This window comes from Mastigoproctus giganteus, chromosome 5, assembly GCF_048544385.1.
Source record: "Mastigoproctus giganteus isolate SK-2022 chromosome 5, ASM4854438v1, whole genome shotgun sequence".
NCBI lineage: Eukaryota > Metazoa > Arthropoda > Arachnida > Uropygi > Thelyphonidae > Mastigoproctus > Mastigoproctus giganteus.
Genome location: NC_143579.1, coordinates 29,560,639 through 29,577,100, shown reverse-complemented (window position 1 = coordinate 29,577,100; position 16,462 = coordinate 29,560,639). Strand labels below are relative to the sequence as shown.

At 37.1% G+C, this 16,462-nt stretch overlaps 1 protein-coding gene across 1 annotated transcript in view; it reads left to right on the top strand.

Annotated features, from left to right (window-relative positions):
* Positions 1-16,462, top strand: part of LOC150085275 (lachesin-like) — a 214,630-nt gene that overhangs the window by 185,294 nt on the left and 12,874 nt on the right. Inside the window, exons 4-6 of the mRNA XM_090373123.1 lie at positions 10,162-10,317; positions 10,469-10,597; positions 13,243-13,533. Coding sequence (XP_090229249.1) covers positions 10,162-10,317; positions 10,469-10,597; positions 13,243-13,533 — 576 coding nt within the window. The remainder of the gene's footprint in view (positions 1-10,161; positions 10,318-10,468; positions 10,598-13,242; positions 13,534-16,462) is intronic.

The following is a 16,462-nucleotide window of genomic DNA, read 5'->3' as shown; positions in this document are numbered from 1 at the left end:
CGGCATTGATGAGTTTTGGGGTGTTGCTTGCTGCATCATTATTGGTGGGACGTTTGAAATAGTAACTTTTGTTGGTGCTAAGACAATTGGCGCCGCTTCCAACTGGTGATAATCGATGTCTATTCCGTTTTGCAGGATAGTTTTCGCCCACGAGGGGTGACTGAAATACATCTGCACAGTTCCAGCCACACGGGAGGCGTGATTAATATTTTTGGTGGTACTTTCTCCACGATCGTTGCAAGGTACTGCTCTAATGGGGTATTTTCCTTGGTGGCAAAGATTACTATTCCATTTTCATTTGTTGGAGCGTTGTTAGACCGCGTATACAGAGAGGGGTTTTCGCTGGCGGCAAGCATACTCCATTAAACACAGCATTAGCATAAATATTAACAGTCACTGACCTTTTGGACTTTGAGGTATTCACCTGTTGTCGCAGGATGTGGCTTCCGGTGCAGGGTCACTGCTAGCAGTAGCTGTAGGTTCCGTTGCTGTGGTTGATTGATCTTCGCTGGCCATAGCTGGGGGCAATTGTTTGAGGTGGGTGGGAAGAGGTGGAATAAAGGCGTTACTGGAACAGCCAGCCTTCCATGGCTAAAAGTTGAAAAATTAAAATCTTACCTAACTAAAACGCCGCTAAATCTATGCAAACAAATTTATTACTATTCGAAAGCTCTCCCGAAGAGGAATCGAAAGATATGTCTTCACTGGAATTCTTGCAGACAAACGGCGAAAAAGGGATGAAAGGCAGTAGCTTAAAAACAGATGTCCGACGCTGAAGGCGCAAGATAGATAGAGGGACAATGAGAGTTATATGAGAAAGTTGTGTGTTTGAAAGAGAGAGAGAGAGACTGGGAAAAAGATGAACAGAGAGAGAGATTGAAGAAGGCAGATAGAGAGAGACTGAAAAAGAAAGAAGAAGCAAAGAGACAGGAAGAAACGGACAAACAGACAAACAGAGAGAGAGAGAGAGAGAGAGAGAGAGAGAGAGAGAGAGAGAGAGAGAGCGAGAGAGAGACCAAAGAGGAGTAGAAAAAGAGAGTGAAAGAGAAACAGAGAGAAATATTAAAGAGATATGCTTGGGAAAAATCACAAAAAAAATTATAAAAAAAAGAAAAGAAGAACAAAGCAGATATGGGTTGAATAAGAAAGAAAGGGAGGCGTTAAAGAGAAAGATATATATATATATATATATATATATATATATATATATATATAGAGAGAGAGAGAGAGAGAGAGAGAAATACAGAAACATATAGAAAGAGCGGTGTGGAAGAGGCATAGAGATAGAAGGGAAAAGGTGAAAGTCAAGCAGGGCGAAACAGAAACGAGATGCTGGAGGAAAAAAAGATCAGAGTCAGAGGAAGAAGCTGAAAGAGAAAGCAAGGGTTATATGGAAAAGATGAAAGAGAAACAGAAAGAGGTTGAAGTAGCTGGAAACTGAGAAAAAAGACAAGCAAAGAAAGAGATGAAAGAAAGCAGATAGATAGGCTGAAAAAGAAAGAAAGAGATATTAAAGGGAGAAGAAATGTATAAAAAAGAAAAAGGAATAGAGCGAAATAGAAACGAGATAATTGTGAAGAAGAACGGACCACAGAGAGTGATAGAGAGGTAACAGAAGGAGAAAGACACACACAGAGAATCAGGGAGAGAGACATTCAGAAAAAGAAACAGAGTGAAAAACAAAGAAAGAGAGAGATATTTAAAGAGGAATAGAGGAGAGGAAAAAGTAAAAGAGGAACAAAGAGAAAAAGAAAGGAGATTCTGGTGGAGAAAACGACAGAGAAAGAGTAATAGACTGAAAGAAAATACGAGAATTATGTGGAGAAAGATGAGATAGAGAGTGAAAGAGATTGAGCCAGTAAGAGACTGGAAAAATACAAGACGAGAGAGAGAGAAATGGAATCAAGTTGATAGACAAGTGATAACGAAATAAAGAGAGATAGACGCAAATAGAGATACGGTGTCTCATATATATATATATGGAGAGAGAGTGATTAAAGAAGAAAAATTGTACAGGAGAGAGAGAGAGAGAAGGAGAAACAGGACAAAGTACAAACGAGATGCTGGTGAAGAAAAACTGCAGAAAGAGAGTGGGTACGCATTTCTTGAAATTGCAGTATTACGTTGTGATACCGAAATTTAGGATGGAAAGTTTGATTTCTATTCCTTTCTATCTATGAATACTGTTGTTATCAGCATCTTTGGGGGGAAGGGAAGGGGAGGGACAAACATTAGGCTTAATGAGCTTTAAAGATGCTTGTGTCACTAGCCGTTGTCACCTAACAATCACAAACAGAGCTGTTTGAAAGGCGCTTTTCTGCATGATTCAAATGCAATGCGCGAAAGCAACATTTACAGATTTCTTGCTATGCAAAATGTATAAAATGCAGAAATTTCAAAAGTTTTAATTTCAACCGTCATACTCTCCACGAATGTGTGCTCCGTAATCAATTTATCTGTTAGTCAGGCATAATATCAACATCTTTAATTGGTCGTATTTCCATACTTAATATTAAATAAACGTTTACATATCTGTGGGGAAGAAGAAAAAAAGATTAAGAACTTAAGACAATATCATTTGCGAAAGAAAACCCTATTTGTGAGCTTTAGTATTCCATTTCTGCTCAAATTTAACATCTAAGATTCGACATAGGAATCCGGAAGTCAAACATTACATTATTTACGCTTTCAATAATCACTTAGAATATCAATAGATAATGAGCAGTTTCTTACGTCAACAAGTTCTCGAAGACATTTAAGATGCTGGAAATTTCCCCATCCTCTTTCATCCATTCCAGGTCTGTTAACGTCTTATAACATAAGCCTGATGTTTTCAAAGTAACAGTGAATTCTTAAAAATCGTTCATTCACCAGATTATACTACAGCATCCCTCTTCTGCTCCCAGGAGCCATAATCCCTTTCCTTCTCTACGGAAGATTGTAGAACGACACCACTTTTCCATTAGCATTACTGGCGTCTGCCCGCCTACCTCTCCGCATCTTTCCATTCTCAGAATATCAAATCTGTCCTCAGTCATGAGTGTTTCCTCGCCTACACCACCGTATTTCATATTTTCGAAGGAATATTTAAATTCTGGTGTGAAGGAATGGAAAGAAGGAAAGATATAGCCGACCATACTGATAGCTAGAAAATAGGATTGCGGAGAATACCTTTTCCAAGTGCTGTGTTGGATGTGAGATGAATTGGACAAAAAAGTTGGGTTTCACTCGACTTGTCTTGTACATCTCATTGCAGAGACTCCTTGATGAGAAAATTTAACTACAAACGGAAAGATGGGAATGCGAAAAACAATAAAAAAAAATCGTGGATTGGATTCCATTTCGACAGCTGAAAATAAATAGAAAACTTCATATGTGGAAACTCAAAAATTTGCACACTGCCTCCAAATCTACATACATCTATAAAGTAGCGTAACCGAAGAAAACTCGGTACATTCTTGTAAATATCTCTTGAATTCCCCAAACAGGTCTCGACTGTAAATATTGCATTTTACTTATAAACACCTCTCCTTTGAAAATATCACTTGAAGAGCATCAATAACTCTGAAAATAGTTCAAGAAAATATAAACGGATGTTCGGAACTGTCAGCTGATTCGATGCATATACAATGTATCTTGTTCTTGTTTTTTAAATAGAGTAGTCAATTTTTAAAATATATAACGCCTATATAACAGCGAAATTTATTTATCTCCTTAAATTTTAAAGAAAAATTAAAATAGGATAGTGTTAAAAAATCAGAACAGAATTAAAATTGTGGTCAGTGTCTACAAGAGTATTATATTTATGCAGCATCTTTTTAAACGTATAAGTAGATTCTACTACAATGGATAATAATCGGTTACTAATAATACGTCACTTAACGTCATATATATACGTCACAATATGGTTATATCACAATCCGTATGAACACGTCATTGTCATATGACAATGCGTATTAACACGTCACACGCATGTGATCATGTATTTTAACACGTCAGTCTAATCTGACAATCTCTATGAGTACGTCAATGTCATGTGACAATGCGTACACGTCACAATCAGTGACGTGTTAATACGTATTTTAACACGCCACTTACACGTGATACAGTTTCATAAACGTCACTGTCATGTGACTTAAAATTGCTACGTGAATACTTCATTTTCAGCGCTCTTTTAGCTCAGAAAATATAGAAAAGGTGTATAAACTTATCTCTGTTTTAATAGCAATCAAATGGAAAATAGTTAAAGAAGATCTAAATATAGAAATTTAATTTTTATTTTTCAAATATTTTTATAAACATTAATAAATTCTTCTATAAAAATAAATTTTAAGCATATAAACACTGTCTATATATTTTTTAATTCTATAAATATCGTAATGTTCTGAATATGGTTGTATTCATTCATACCTATGAGAGGAGGAAAGTAAATAATTTGTATTTTCTTCTCTACTCTTTTATTTTTTAGGCTTTTTTATTTTTGTTTTTATCTCGCTGTGCAAATAATTCCCTCAAGTTTTAACTTTATTACTGTTGCAGTACCGTAGAAAATTCTGTTAGTTATGCAAAAATTCTTTTACATTAATAAATATCCATAATCACATACAAATTAAAATTTAACAGATATTTAAAGTTTATCTATTTGTAATGAAGAAATTTATTAGCAATCAACTTTCACATTAACAAGAAATCTCAAACCAAATTAGTATTCACTACCATGTATTCCATCTAGTTTATTCTAGCTAAAGGGTTAATAAAATCGAATTAAAATTCAAATATTATGCTCTCGGTATTGTTAATTATTATCCGGTGGAAAATAATCATAATGTGTTTAAAACGAGTACACTTAAATCAAATTATGTTTAAGTGTACTCGTTTTATCATAATTAAATAAGAACACTAATTAAAAAAGCCATATAAATTGCTGTATCTGTAAAAGCGGGCGGATTTACTCGACAATTTTCTTACATTACTGTGACGTATATGGACATAAACGATGAGCATTTCAAGCTGATCAGCACAGTAGAATATCCAACTGCCCAAGTTGTACGTCAGAATGCGATTTTAAGAAACAGAATTTCAGAGAGCTGTAAAAGCGCACATTGCAGCAGGATCACTTATTTATAATCTAATACTACACCGAATTAATTTGATTAGGTTTTCTTTTTGTGTAGAATCTAACATGGCTTTTAGAAAAATTCAGAGTCATAGATAGTTGGTGATAGGATGATGGAAGGACAGTCGCATGCTACCATATTAAGGTTTATCAAGAATTTATCAGTTTTAAAGTTATGGCAGCAATCTGGATTACACCAAACTAGCTCTTTGTTTCAAGCAATTTTAGATAGTCATAGTCTTCTAATTATGAAAGACAACATAGAATCATAGGCTTATTTCTCTTCAAACTCGACATCTCAAACAGCATCATCTTCTTTTGGACATCCTTGTATATTTTGCATTCTCCAGCCAAAAATGTGAAAAATAAAGGAAATTGGTGTATATTCTTAAGTTAAAAATCAGGAATTGAGACCATCTAACTCAAAATTTAACTTTATCTGAAATTTCCATCAGAGAGTAGAACTGCAACTTCTGCCATCAGCAACTAAAACAACCATTGAAAGATGCAAGCGTCCAGTTACTTTTTCCAATATAGTGTATCTCTTTTCAGTTAATAAATCCATTGAGTATGCCATGTATTTTGTTCATAATCTGCAAGCTAGAAGAATATATTTACATGGTTGTAAAAAAAACAAGAAATGGGACTCGTACCTTACTGACATTGATTTCGAAAGATGGATTTAATTATAATGCCCTCAAGACTACAAAACTGTGTCTGAAATTTTATGAGAGAGCATTTATGCATTTGGGGTTAGCTGACATGCTCCCAGCTTATAGGGCCGGTTTAGTGTCGCTGGTGGACTATATAATAGCTTCAGTATGGTGTGAAGTGGCTAGCACATATTACTCCGAAGGGAAATTTGAGGATGCTGAGAATAAGGGCAAAGGAAGGAGAAGATGATCAGCAAAGTTAAATATTCCATCTAATCCAGTATCCGAATATAAAGGCGAGGTAATGTTAACCACGATGCACTAATTCTAGTCTAAGTCTCAGTGGTGATATGAAATGTAACTACAGATAATTAGTTCCTGGTGGTTTAGTCTGAGGGGGCATTAGCGTAACTGAAGCCTTGCAGGTGACTTCAATAATCGTGTTGCCGATACTAGGATGTGAGATATAGTGGTTGTAATGATAAGATAAATCTTCAAAGCTGCCTCATGCTCCTCTGGGTTATTACAGGTGGTAATGGATAGCTTCGGTTGAACATAGAGACGTAGAAGAGAAGACAGAAAGGAAATTAAGAGGAAGGGAGGGAAGAAGTGTCTTGATTTTAAATGAATCTTCAACTAACTTTCAAAGATTATTGAAAGACAGAGAGAGAGAGAGATGAAGAATTAAAATCGATACATTTATAGTGGAATATAATTGTAATGCATGAATTAACCGTATTTATCTAAATAATTTACGAATATTTATCTCCAATTTTGGACCAATTTATTTTAAATTAATTCGGTATCAAGCTCTGCTGGATTCTGTGATCGAATGTGGTGACGTAAGAACTGCTTCATATTTATCGGCCATTTTGGATCTTTCGCAAAAGTAATTATTCTTTTTTTTTTTTTTTTTTTTTAATTAATTTCTTTCGATGTTAAGGTAAAATTGGAAAGATATCCGAAAGGTAGACGTGGAATTATCTGTAATTTCGGAAATTAAAACAGCAAAAATCTTTTAACGATAAATTGGCCCAAGCCATTTCGATAAAAGTGAGCCTTGTAGTAGTTGTAATGGAGCATTATTTCGGATGAATTCTAATTGCTAAACTCCATTATCGGGGGGGTGTGTGTGTGTAGCCAAAGACAGTGAACATATTCCACGCAGCTGCTTGTTACTGACTTTTCTCTACATCGACTGACGCCTCCGGGGATTTAAACATTTTTCCTTTTTACAGGGAACAGGGGAGAAGCGTAGAGACGTCTTTTTGGAGTAATTTAGGTATGTTTTCATCATTCCAGCCAAGTTAGGAGAAATGAAGCTTCTCTTGGCACATCTTTCCCCCCTCCCATCCCTTCTCCTCCACAGTTTCCAAGTGTGGATCGATGCAACGCGAAAGCCCAGTGGAAGCTAACGGATGGCTGAAAATTTACAATACCATTAAAACAGCATTAACTTGTCAACGGTGACATGCTGGAGAAATTCTCCTTGGCTTGTCATCAGGCTTTGGTCTTTTCTGAGTGAGTCGTTATAGAGGTCTCAATAGATACTTCTCATCCTTTACAAAAATGACAAACTTATAAAACCACCGAAATTGCTCGAAGAACATCGGGAGATTTTTTTTAAGGTGGGAGTGTAGTGTTTTTTTTTTTTTACTATCGAGGGACTTTTTATTCACCCCCGGAATATTTACCTTATAAGTGGTTTTAAATAAAAAAGGCAATTGCATTTGTTCCATTTTAATAAGATTTTCCTGATTTCCAGGCGAAATGCAATAACGGAAGCTTAAGGAAATAGATTCAGAGGGCCTCTCGTATCGGCCCATTTAGCATTCTACTCAGGACCTAGTTAAAGCCCTTTTCCATCACCTACAAGCGATAACGCAAACTGATGGCTTCCCCTGTAGGGGTGAAAAGACACAAGGCAACAATATTGATGGAGGTGATTTCGTTTCGTGCTGTTGCTAACATCACAGGGATGCTAAAATTCAGGAAACACTTAGAGATAATAGAGTGATCAACCCTTCTGCTTCATCACTGTAAAAGGGCTCAGCTACCAATTAAAATATTTCACTCTTTCTCTGTGGCTTATCTCCACCATATATTATATTTAAATGCTTTGCTTTCTGTTCGCAGTAATTTCACATTTCCAATTGAAAAGAGGTTACAATGGAAACGGCCATCTTGTGGAGGCTGAAAGAACCTGCGTGGAATGGTAAGCGAGTCAGTGGTTTTAAATGGCAAGCTTGTGCCGAATAAGGTACAGTTGGAGATAGTTTATTCGAATAAATCATATCAGGTTACTTCTAAGACTGAGGAGTGAGCCAGCAGAAGAATTTTAAATGGAAATTGGAGGGCCTGAACATGGTGGTGATCTTGTGTTGTTCTAATGATTGACTGCAGGTTGTTCTTATGTAGGATCTCCACTAACAACTCGTATTCTCATGAACGCAGTGCTCAGAGAATGGTAGGAGCTGCAGATGCCCAAATCTCAGCTTCGTACTTGACAATAAAATGTAAAGTGACTGAAGTGGTCTTTAACCCATGGCCTCGTCTTTATTGTACAACAAGATAAATTGTATAATAGTATTGTTCAATTTCTCAGTATTTTTCTTTTTTTGATTGAATGAATTTGCTTAGGCTGGTGATTTAGAAAGATGGTGAGTATTGGCATATGTTACTGAACTTGATATTCTCTAAGAACTGTAATAAATAAGAGGTCAAGGCCAAGATTATCATTCAATTTCTCTGTAACAGATTCTTGGTTTTAAATCGCGCTGCAAGCTGGAGAGGAGTTAAAACTAATTGGATGTCAAAATAAGATTCCAGCTATTGATCAAAAAAGTTAGATTATGATTTATAACTGTTGGCAGACCTGCTACTGTGAGACGTTGTCAAGCATACGTACACTAGTGGAAAAAAATTAAGGTAGTAAGGTCTAACGATTAACATATTGGTCCGTAGACTACAGCTACAGGTCACGTGTTTCGAGTCCCCCTAATATTTACCCCTTATATGTAATCTTTCTGGATTCTGCCGTGTGTTTGAGATTAAACTGATAATAAATATTATTATATATGGCGAATATTTCGTAGATGGAGTGATATGTAGCCTTGGACAAACTCTGAAATGACGCATCGTGTCAGGTACAGTTTAAGGGCCCCTGATATTACGCATGGTGATCATGCCTTGTTTACTGCCTTTAGCTCGCACGAGTATACCGATATTCACCTGATCTAATATATGGAAATGTAGCTCATCCGACATAAAGTGTTTATTCCAGAAAAAAGTTGCGGTCTGCATACCAATGAGGCAATTGTGGTGCGTGAGAGAGAGAGAGAGAGACAGAGTTTCTCTGCTAGCAACAGTTATTCACAATTTAAACTCTGGTGAATATTTCAGCTGACGTTGGTCAATAAGGCTCTTCCTAACCACAGAAGCGATTCAAATTTTTTTTTTTTTTGCCCAAGCCCTGTACATAAATACATATTTAAGTAACTTTTTACTAGTTTTTAATATTTTCATTAAAATATTAGCACGCGACCATATTTAAACTAAGCTTAATTCGATATCCATAAAAAAACAAATCACTAATTAAAGGAACAAAAAACACTAAACGGAAATATAATGAAAATTATAAAAGAAAAATCTAAATATTCTTCAGATGTCTTGGCCCCATAAATTCGGTCGAATTCCCCCAAATTCAAATTTCTCCACCAATTCAATATTTGGTCAAAGAAAATTTTGTCCTGATCATGCAAAAGCTATTGAATTATTGCATAGTGAATCATACCATGATCCTTTCCAAATATTTATGATTTGCATAATGATCTCTTCCAAATATTTATGATTTATGTGAAGATTCCGTTCAAATATTCATGATTATGATTAAAATCATAATCGTAAACATAAATCATATTTATGATTTATATTGAGGTCGAAATATTTATGATAATCTCTCTCGAATATCATGTTTCTTTCTCACATGGATCATTACCCTGTACAGATAACAGGTTGACTTACAGCTGGTTTAATTCTAAAGTATTTATATTTTTATTCTAAGATGATCTTAGAAGATGTTCTAAGATCATCTTAGAACATCTTCTTTTTTGATTTCACTATTCTTTGAAGCAATGCGTTTAAACATTTGGACAAAGTGCAGCGGATACTGAAAAATGTGATGCCCTGGCGCTGACTTCCGTATCGGAAATCTCCAAAGGCACATTCTCCTAAAAAAAAAAAAATAAATAAACCCGTCTTCCATCCCATTTCAGACAAACAAATAAATGACCGATAAACGGCATTCATTCCGCACTCCGCACTTTCATGCCTACACAGACTAACCTCACCTTCTTTAGACTAATGTTCCGATATTTTTCCTTCTTCTTCCAGTCCCTCCTCAGATCAACGAGGATCGCACGAGCTCGGACACCGAAATCCGCGAGGGAGCAGACATGAGTCTTAGTTGTGTCGCCAAGGGTTCACCAGAGCCGGAGATCTCTTGGAGAAGAGAAGATGGGGAGGAGATTTCGTTTGGGAGAAAGAAAGGTAAGAAAAAGCGAGGATCTTAGACGTTTCTACCCATATCTTACTTCTACTTTAAAAGCACATCTGGCTTTGCAGGATTTATGTGTCTGCCTGTCCTATCTAATAGATTGCCTTTTCTCTCTCTCTCTCTTTTCTTCTATCTCTATTGCAGTGTCGTCTGTAAAGGGAAACTACCTCAATATCACCAAAGTCAGTCGCCTCCACATGGGAGCTTACCTCTGTATAGCTTCGAATAAGGTCCCTCCTTCAGTTAGCAAGAGAATTGTTCTTAGTGTCAATTGTAAGTAGAAACTTCATTGGTTTTGATAAACGTAGTCTTGGAGATTTGAATGTACTTTTGGTGTTTGTAATAATTTATGTATTTTAATTCTGAGGTTCTTCATAACTATGTAAATAAACTGATGTCACTCACATTATTCTGTAAAGACCAGAATAGTGTGAATGATATGTAGTTCCTGTTGTTCATATGTAGGGTCCTGTTGTTCATATGTAGGATCCTGTTGTTTATCTGTTCCCTTGTCCTAGGTGCACCTGCGACATCACCGATCCATTGTTACCGTGACAGGTGCAGAAAGACAGGCCAGATAGTAGAGATCAAGTTTTGCTGAGCAAACCCTGGTTCCAAAGAGGACCCAAAGAAAAATTTAATAGAATTTTTTATTGGAAACGAGCGCCTGGTTAACAGTTTCAATTTTGGGGAAAAGGAGAAGGCAAAAGGGGATGGATAACAGAAATACTTCCACCCGGAAGTAGAGGAATAGGGAACAGAGGAGCATCTTTGATAATTGGCCATTAACTGTACACTGCACTACAGTTTATTAGGGAATCCTAAACTAATGTTCTGATACCTGCATGTTTCGTAGAAAGAAAATTCTCGTGATGCTGGATAACGAGGTATGGCAATTCTGTAATAAGAATTGCTGTTCTTCGGTAGGATTATTAAAGGTGTACCATCAGAGACAGCCATCTCACGACAGGCATTTTTATATACGTTCAGTCTGTCCATCATTATGAGAAGTTGTGGAGTTTTCTCCTGGACCATTGCAGACGGTGTTTAGAGTCTTTGTTCGTGGAACTGTGGGAGAAAACCAGCAACCAAAACAAGCTGAAAGATGTTCAGCCCTCAACGTGTAAAAATTATAAAGCAACATAGCAGTCACCAAAACCCTCGACAAATGTGACAGAAACCTATTTTAATCCACACAGCACACAGGCAACTGAGGACAATGAGCTTTCTGTATTTTGTATGGATGCGTTTTCTAAATTATTCTAAAATTTTTAAAAATGCAATTATGTACATAAGTGGACATCAACAAAAGCGCAATGTTTTCATGGTTTTCATCCCAGAACCGTGTGAATATGTTTTTTAAATTTATTCACACGGTTCTGGGATGAAAGCCATGTAATTTTTAGTATAATTAAAAGTTTTAGTAAATCAAACATGTTTACTCAATTTTATTTATTTTTTTCGTTTAAATCAAGTCTCTTTGGGATGGGCTGGAGCTAGGTAGCTACCCCTTTTTCACGCCCCTGTTGTTATATGCATGTTTATTTCATCATCGCCCTCGTGAGGAGCACAATTGATATAATCAGCGTCCTCTCCACCCGTGGTAGAAAAGACCTGAGTTCGAATCCTGTCAGTGACGCGAGCAATTTTTATGGTTTATTCAAACAACGTGGTTGAATTAGTCTCTCAGGCGTGAGCAGCATCGGTCTTCTTCTTCCCGGAAACTCGGGTTTTTCGTTCAGAAAATAGCAAATCTACCACAGAACACGCGCAACTTACAGACATATTATATACGGCGCAATATCACTTAAGCTGCTGATGCTCCTAAATCCCACAACAACATTTCATCATCTACTTACATCACGAATTATCCTAGTACTGCACAAATTTCTAAAAAAGAATTTTTAAGTAAATATTGCTGGTAAGCTAACCTTTAAGTGATGCATCTTGGAACCAACTAATAATCATGAGGCACCTAAACATCTTAGACCATCCTAACATCCAGACTCATAACCAGACCATCCTAACTCCTAACATCCAGACTATCTTGACCAACCCTAAGAGACCCATTAGAAAGATCCAGCAAATCTCAGAAGAATCGTATCTTTATCTCCAGTTACCTCTCACCAACCTGGATAGGTTGGCAAGATATGACAAGATAACAAGAAGACCAAATAAAATACTTGGCCAGCAATCAAACACAGCGTGACATCTACCAACTGGTTCCAATCTAATCGTGTGGAGCTTCTGACCAGTCCATGGTAAACATAATCGTACGCTTTCCAGAGAAGCAATGTGTGTTCTCACTGTAAAAATGAACTATGTTTGAATCACAACACGGTAATTAAGCTGGGCAGTAGGATTTTAGGCGCATGAGCATCTTAGGCTATATTGCACCATATATAATATATCTTTAGATTGCGCGTGTTTTGTGGCCGATTTGATGAACGAAAATCCGAAGTTTCCTGGAGGAGAACCGTGCTACCTTCACCTGACTAACTCAGCCAAGGCCACGTTGTGATAAAGACCCATAAAAATTCCTCGCCTCATTGAGGGATTCGAAATCAGGATTTTTCCACCCAATATGGAGAGGACCGTGATTATATCAACTGTGATATCCACACGGATGTCATTGAGCAACTGTCATCCCATCAGAGGAATGATTTTACCAACGATGGCTCCATCTAGATAATGAGTTTTATCAACAAATTCAACCGGTGTACTAACTTAAATTTTTATTTTATTTTGCCACAAAACACTAACAGGTTTATACTTTAAATAAAATAATCCACCTATTTGTCGATATATTTTAATAATAAAAAAACAATATACTAATTTATAAAATTCCCAGGGCCATTTTGGTGGTTAAAAGCTTGTTTACAACAATACTTGTTGCTAATGCATCGATTTCATTTCAGTTCCTCCTATGATCTGGATTCCCAACCAGCTAGTAGGAGCCCCTTTAGGTACTGATGTTGTCCTTGACTGTAATTTGGAGTCCCATCCACGATCGGTAACCTACTGGACAAGGGAAGGAGGAATAATGATTCTCTCAAATTCTAAATACGACAGCATGCTACTTCCCACAGGCCTCTACAAAGTACAGATGCGATTAAGAGTCAGAAATCTCCGTCCTGAAGACTTTGGGTCTTACACCTGCGTGGCAAAAAATTCCCTTGGAGAGACAGAAGGGACTATCAGGTTATACGGTAAGGCTTTTTTGACAGCTTAATACTTTATAAAATAACATGAAAAGAATTGTGTTATTGTCCCATGCAATTTCCAAAATTTAATTTTTTAGGTTGGTCGGTGGAAGAATAATGACCATCCAGCAAATCGAGCATCATTCAGTAATCCAATTTTTGACCAAAGAGGACAAGAATACTAAAGAAATCCTTGTTGCTGTTGTAGTAGGGTTTTTGATTCATATCAACTGCGCTACCCACGAGGGCTAAGAAATTCATCAAAGAATGACATGACTATAGTCTTTGGGGAAGTATCGCCCAGTAATGCTACTGTTGCAAGATGATAGACAAAGTTCAAACGAGGAGTCAGTTGAGGATGAGCCAAGGTCTGGTCGGCCATCTAAAGCGTTTTAACAATAATACACGAGTATTTCGGATGTCCAAAGTTTGTGTGAGATAGGATTCCAAAAACTTTTCCATTCATGAGAGACATCAGAGAGTAGAGTCATCAAATGAGAATTTAAAATTAATTCTTGCTAATCAAGATGAATTTTTATCCCGTTTGGAGACTGATGAAACTTAGCTGCATTTTTATGATCCTCAATCCAAATTAGAAAGCATGGAGTGAAGCACAAGGGACAGCCAACCCCGAAAAAGGCTCGAACCCATTGAAACCATCAAATGGAAAAGTTTTGGATTCAAGTTTCTTGAACATAGAAGGATAGGTTAACTGAGTACCTTGAATCTACAACCACAGTAAATGGGGAATGTTAAGCCAGTCTTATACCGTAGTAAAACAATACAATTTGAAGATTTAATCTCAAGGTTTTAGTTGAAGGGAATGATCGATCAGCAAAAGCATCTTAGCTTGTTTTAAACACAGTCAAAGATTTCAAACATTCAGATTACGTCAGCTGCGATCTTTCAACAACTATTTACCTAGCAAAGTAACCCCCCCCTACATGCCTCTCTTATGTTGAACCACGCGACTTTCGCCATGCAAAGCGATCAACCGTATCAGTTTATATTCTCTACTTTGCGTAATACGATGGTAAAAAGTCTCCACAGATACCGATGGTGTTTGTTCGCTACAACGTTGACTCGAGGAGTTCGCTTACATGTGGGATGTACTCTGCTCACTGCTTCATCTGTTTACAGAGGTTCGAGCGATCTCCCAATGTCTCCACACTCATCTCTTAAACGTTGCTCCCCAGAGCACACCTTATAAATGCCCCTGTCTTCCTCCCGTGAGATCTTTATTGAATCACTGCTGACATCAAAGAAGAACTATTTTCTCACATTCCTTCCCTTATCACTGCGTGTGAGTAGACCCTTAAGGTTTTGAAAACTGGAAGAAAAGGTAGGGGATCCTTCCGCATGACATTGGTCTTTGGAATGAAAAAAAAAGAAGGCGGGATGCTACTTAAGGGAATTGAAAAGACTGGAGTAGCTGCCTAGAAAACCATTCGATGTCAGTTAATGATAGTTATAAAGTTGGTCTCCTCCTGTAGTCCACTGGACTATTCCCCTTAGAATATGGAGACGAGATGGCCCTCTTGGGAAAACACCAAATTTCGTTCCTCTCCTATACTACAAAACATAACCATTTATCAGGAAGCCTGTAGACATTCTTTTCTTTCATGCCATTCAGAAGAATTTATTGGGGAAGTAAGTATTTATAGATCCCCTACTGGTATGAATTGAGTCATACCATCCACTTCCACTTCATGATATTAACGAAATGAAGTTAAATTTGACTATCAGTAGCTTTTAAAATGAAAAATCAACTTAAACACGTTTTTTATCATCTCCATTCTATGGTTTCTGATATAGTGTCCCAATATTTTGGACAGTGATTGTACAAATCGCACTTGTCTTGGTCATTGATGGATACACGTTCGTCAGTGACTTATCAAAGTTGAAAATCTCTATTTAGTCGACTTCGCTGATTGCGTGGTCATAATCAAAATGGCATTTCTCTCCCTAAGTCATATTATCCTATCTCGCGAACATTACCACCCCAATATTACTTTCACTATCTCTGGAATAAGAATTTAACTGCGACTGCGTCAACTTTAATCGGTGACAGCTGTCCCAACCTGTTTAAATTCTTAGGTTTCTGATTTAATCGAAAGAATATTTAGTGGCGCTTTTTTTGTATATAGGCCGAACCCCTTTCATTATTACAGAAGTAAATGACTGAAAAGGAAAAAAATAATAATTAATTTTAAGCATTTTCTTAATTTAAAAATATACTAAAAGAAGTGTACTTTCATCGCTAATTATGTACGTGGTTTTCTATCTCTCTGATGAAATAGTATTAGTAAGGCCGAATGATACAAGAAATTTTACTTTTTTTCTTAGTCAGCAAAAAATATAATGATAATAAACATCCGCCGTGTTCCAGTACTAACATACTCCATCGGGATCATACACTGGATCAACACCGAGCTGGAGTAGATTGTTAGATCGACCACGATAATGCTGACGAAGAGCTACCAACATCACCCAAAGTCGGCCATCGAGACACTGACCATAACCCGGAAAGAAACAGAAAGAGGGGATTGACAGACCTCATTGAACAGCAGAAAGCGATTAAGAATCTTTGGCGATTAGGAACCTAAGGAATATAGACAAATGACACACACTGCTCAACCTCAACAAGCAGACCCCACTCACACAGGCAGAAGAAACAAAGACAAAAAGATGAGCGAAGAATTCACTCCATGATAGACATTACAATGACCTCCATCAAGACAACATAGATGATGGCTTCCAACGTTTGGCTCACGAACGGGAAACTCATCCCCGAGACCTAAGGATTCATGCTCGCCGTCCAAAACCAGGTAATCAACACCAGGAACTACAGGAAATACATCACCAAGGAGTCCAGAGGGGCAGATGGGAAACGTGGTCGATTCTACCTGGTCCCAGAAACAATCCAGCACATCAC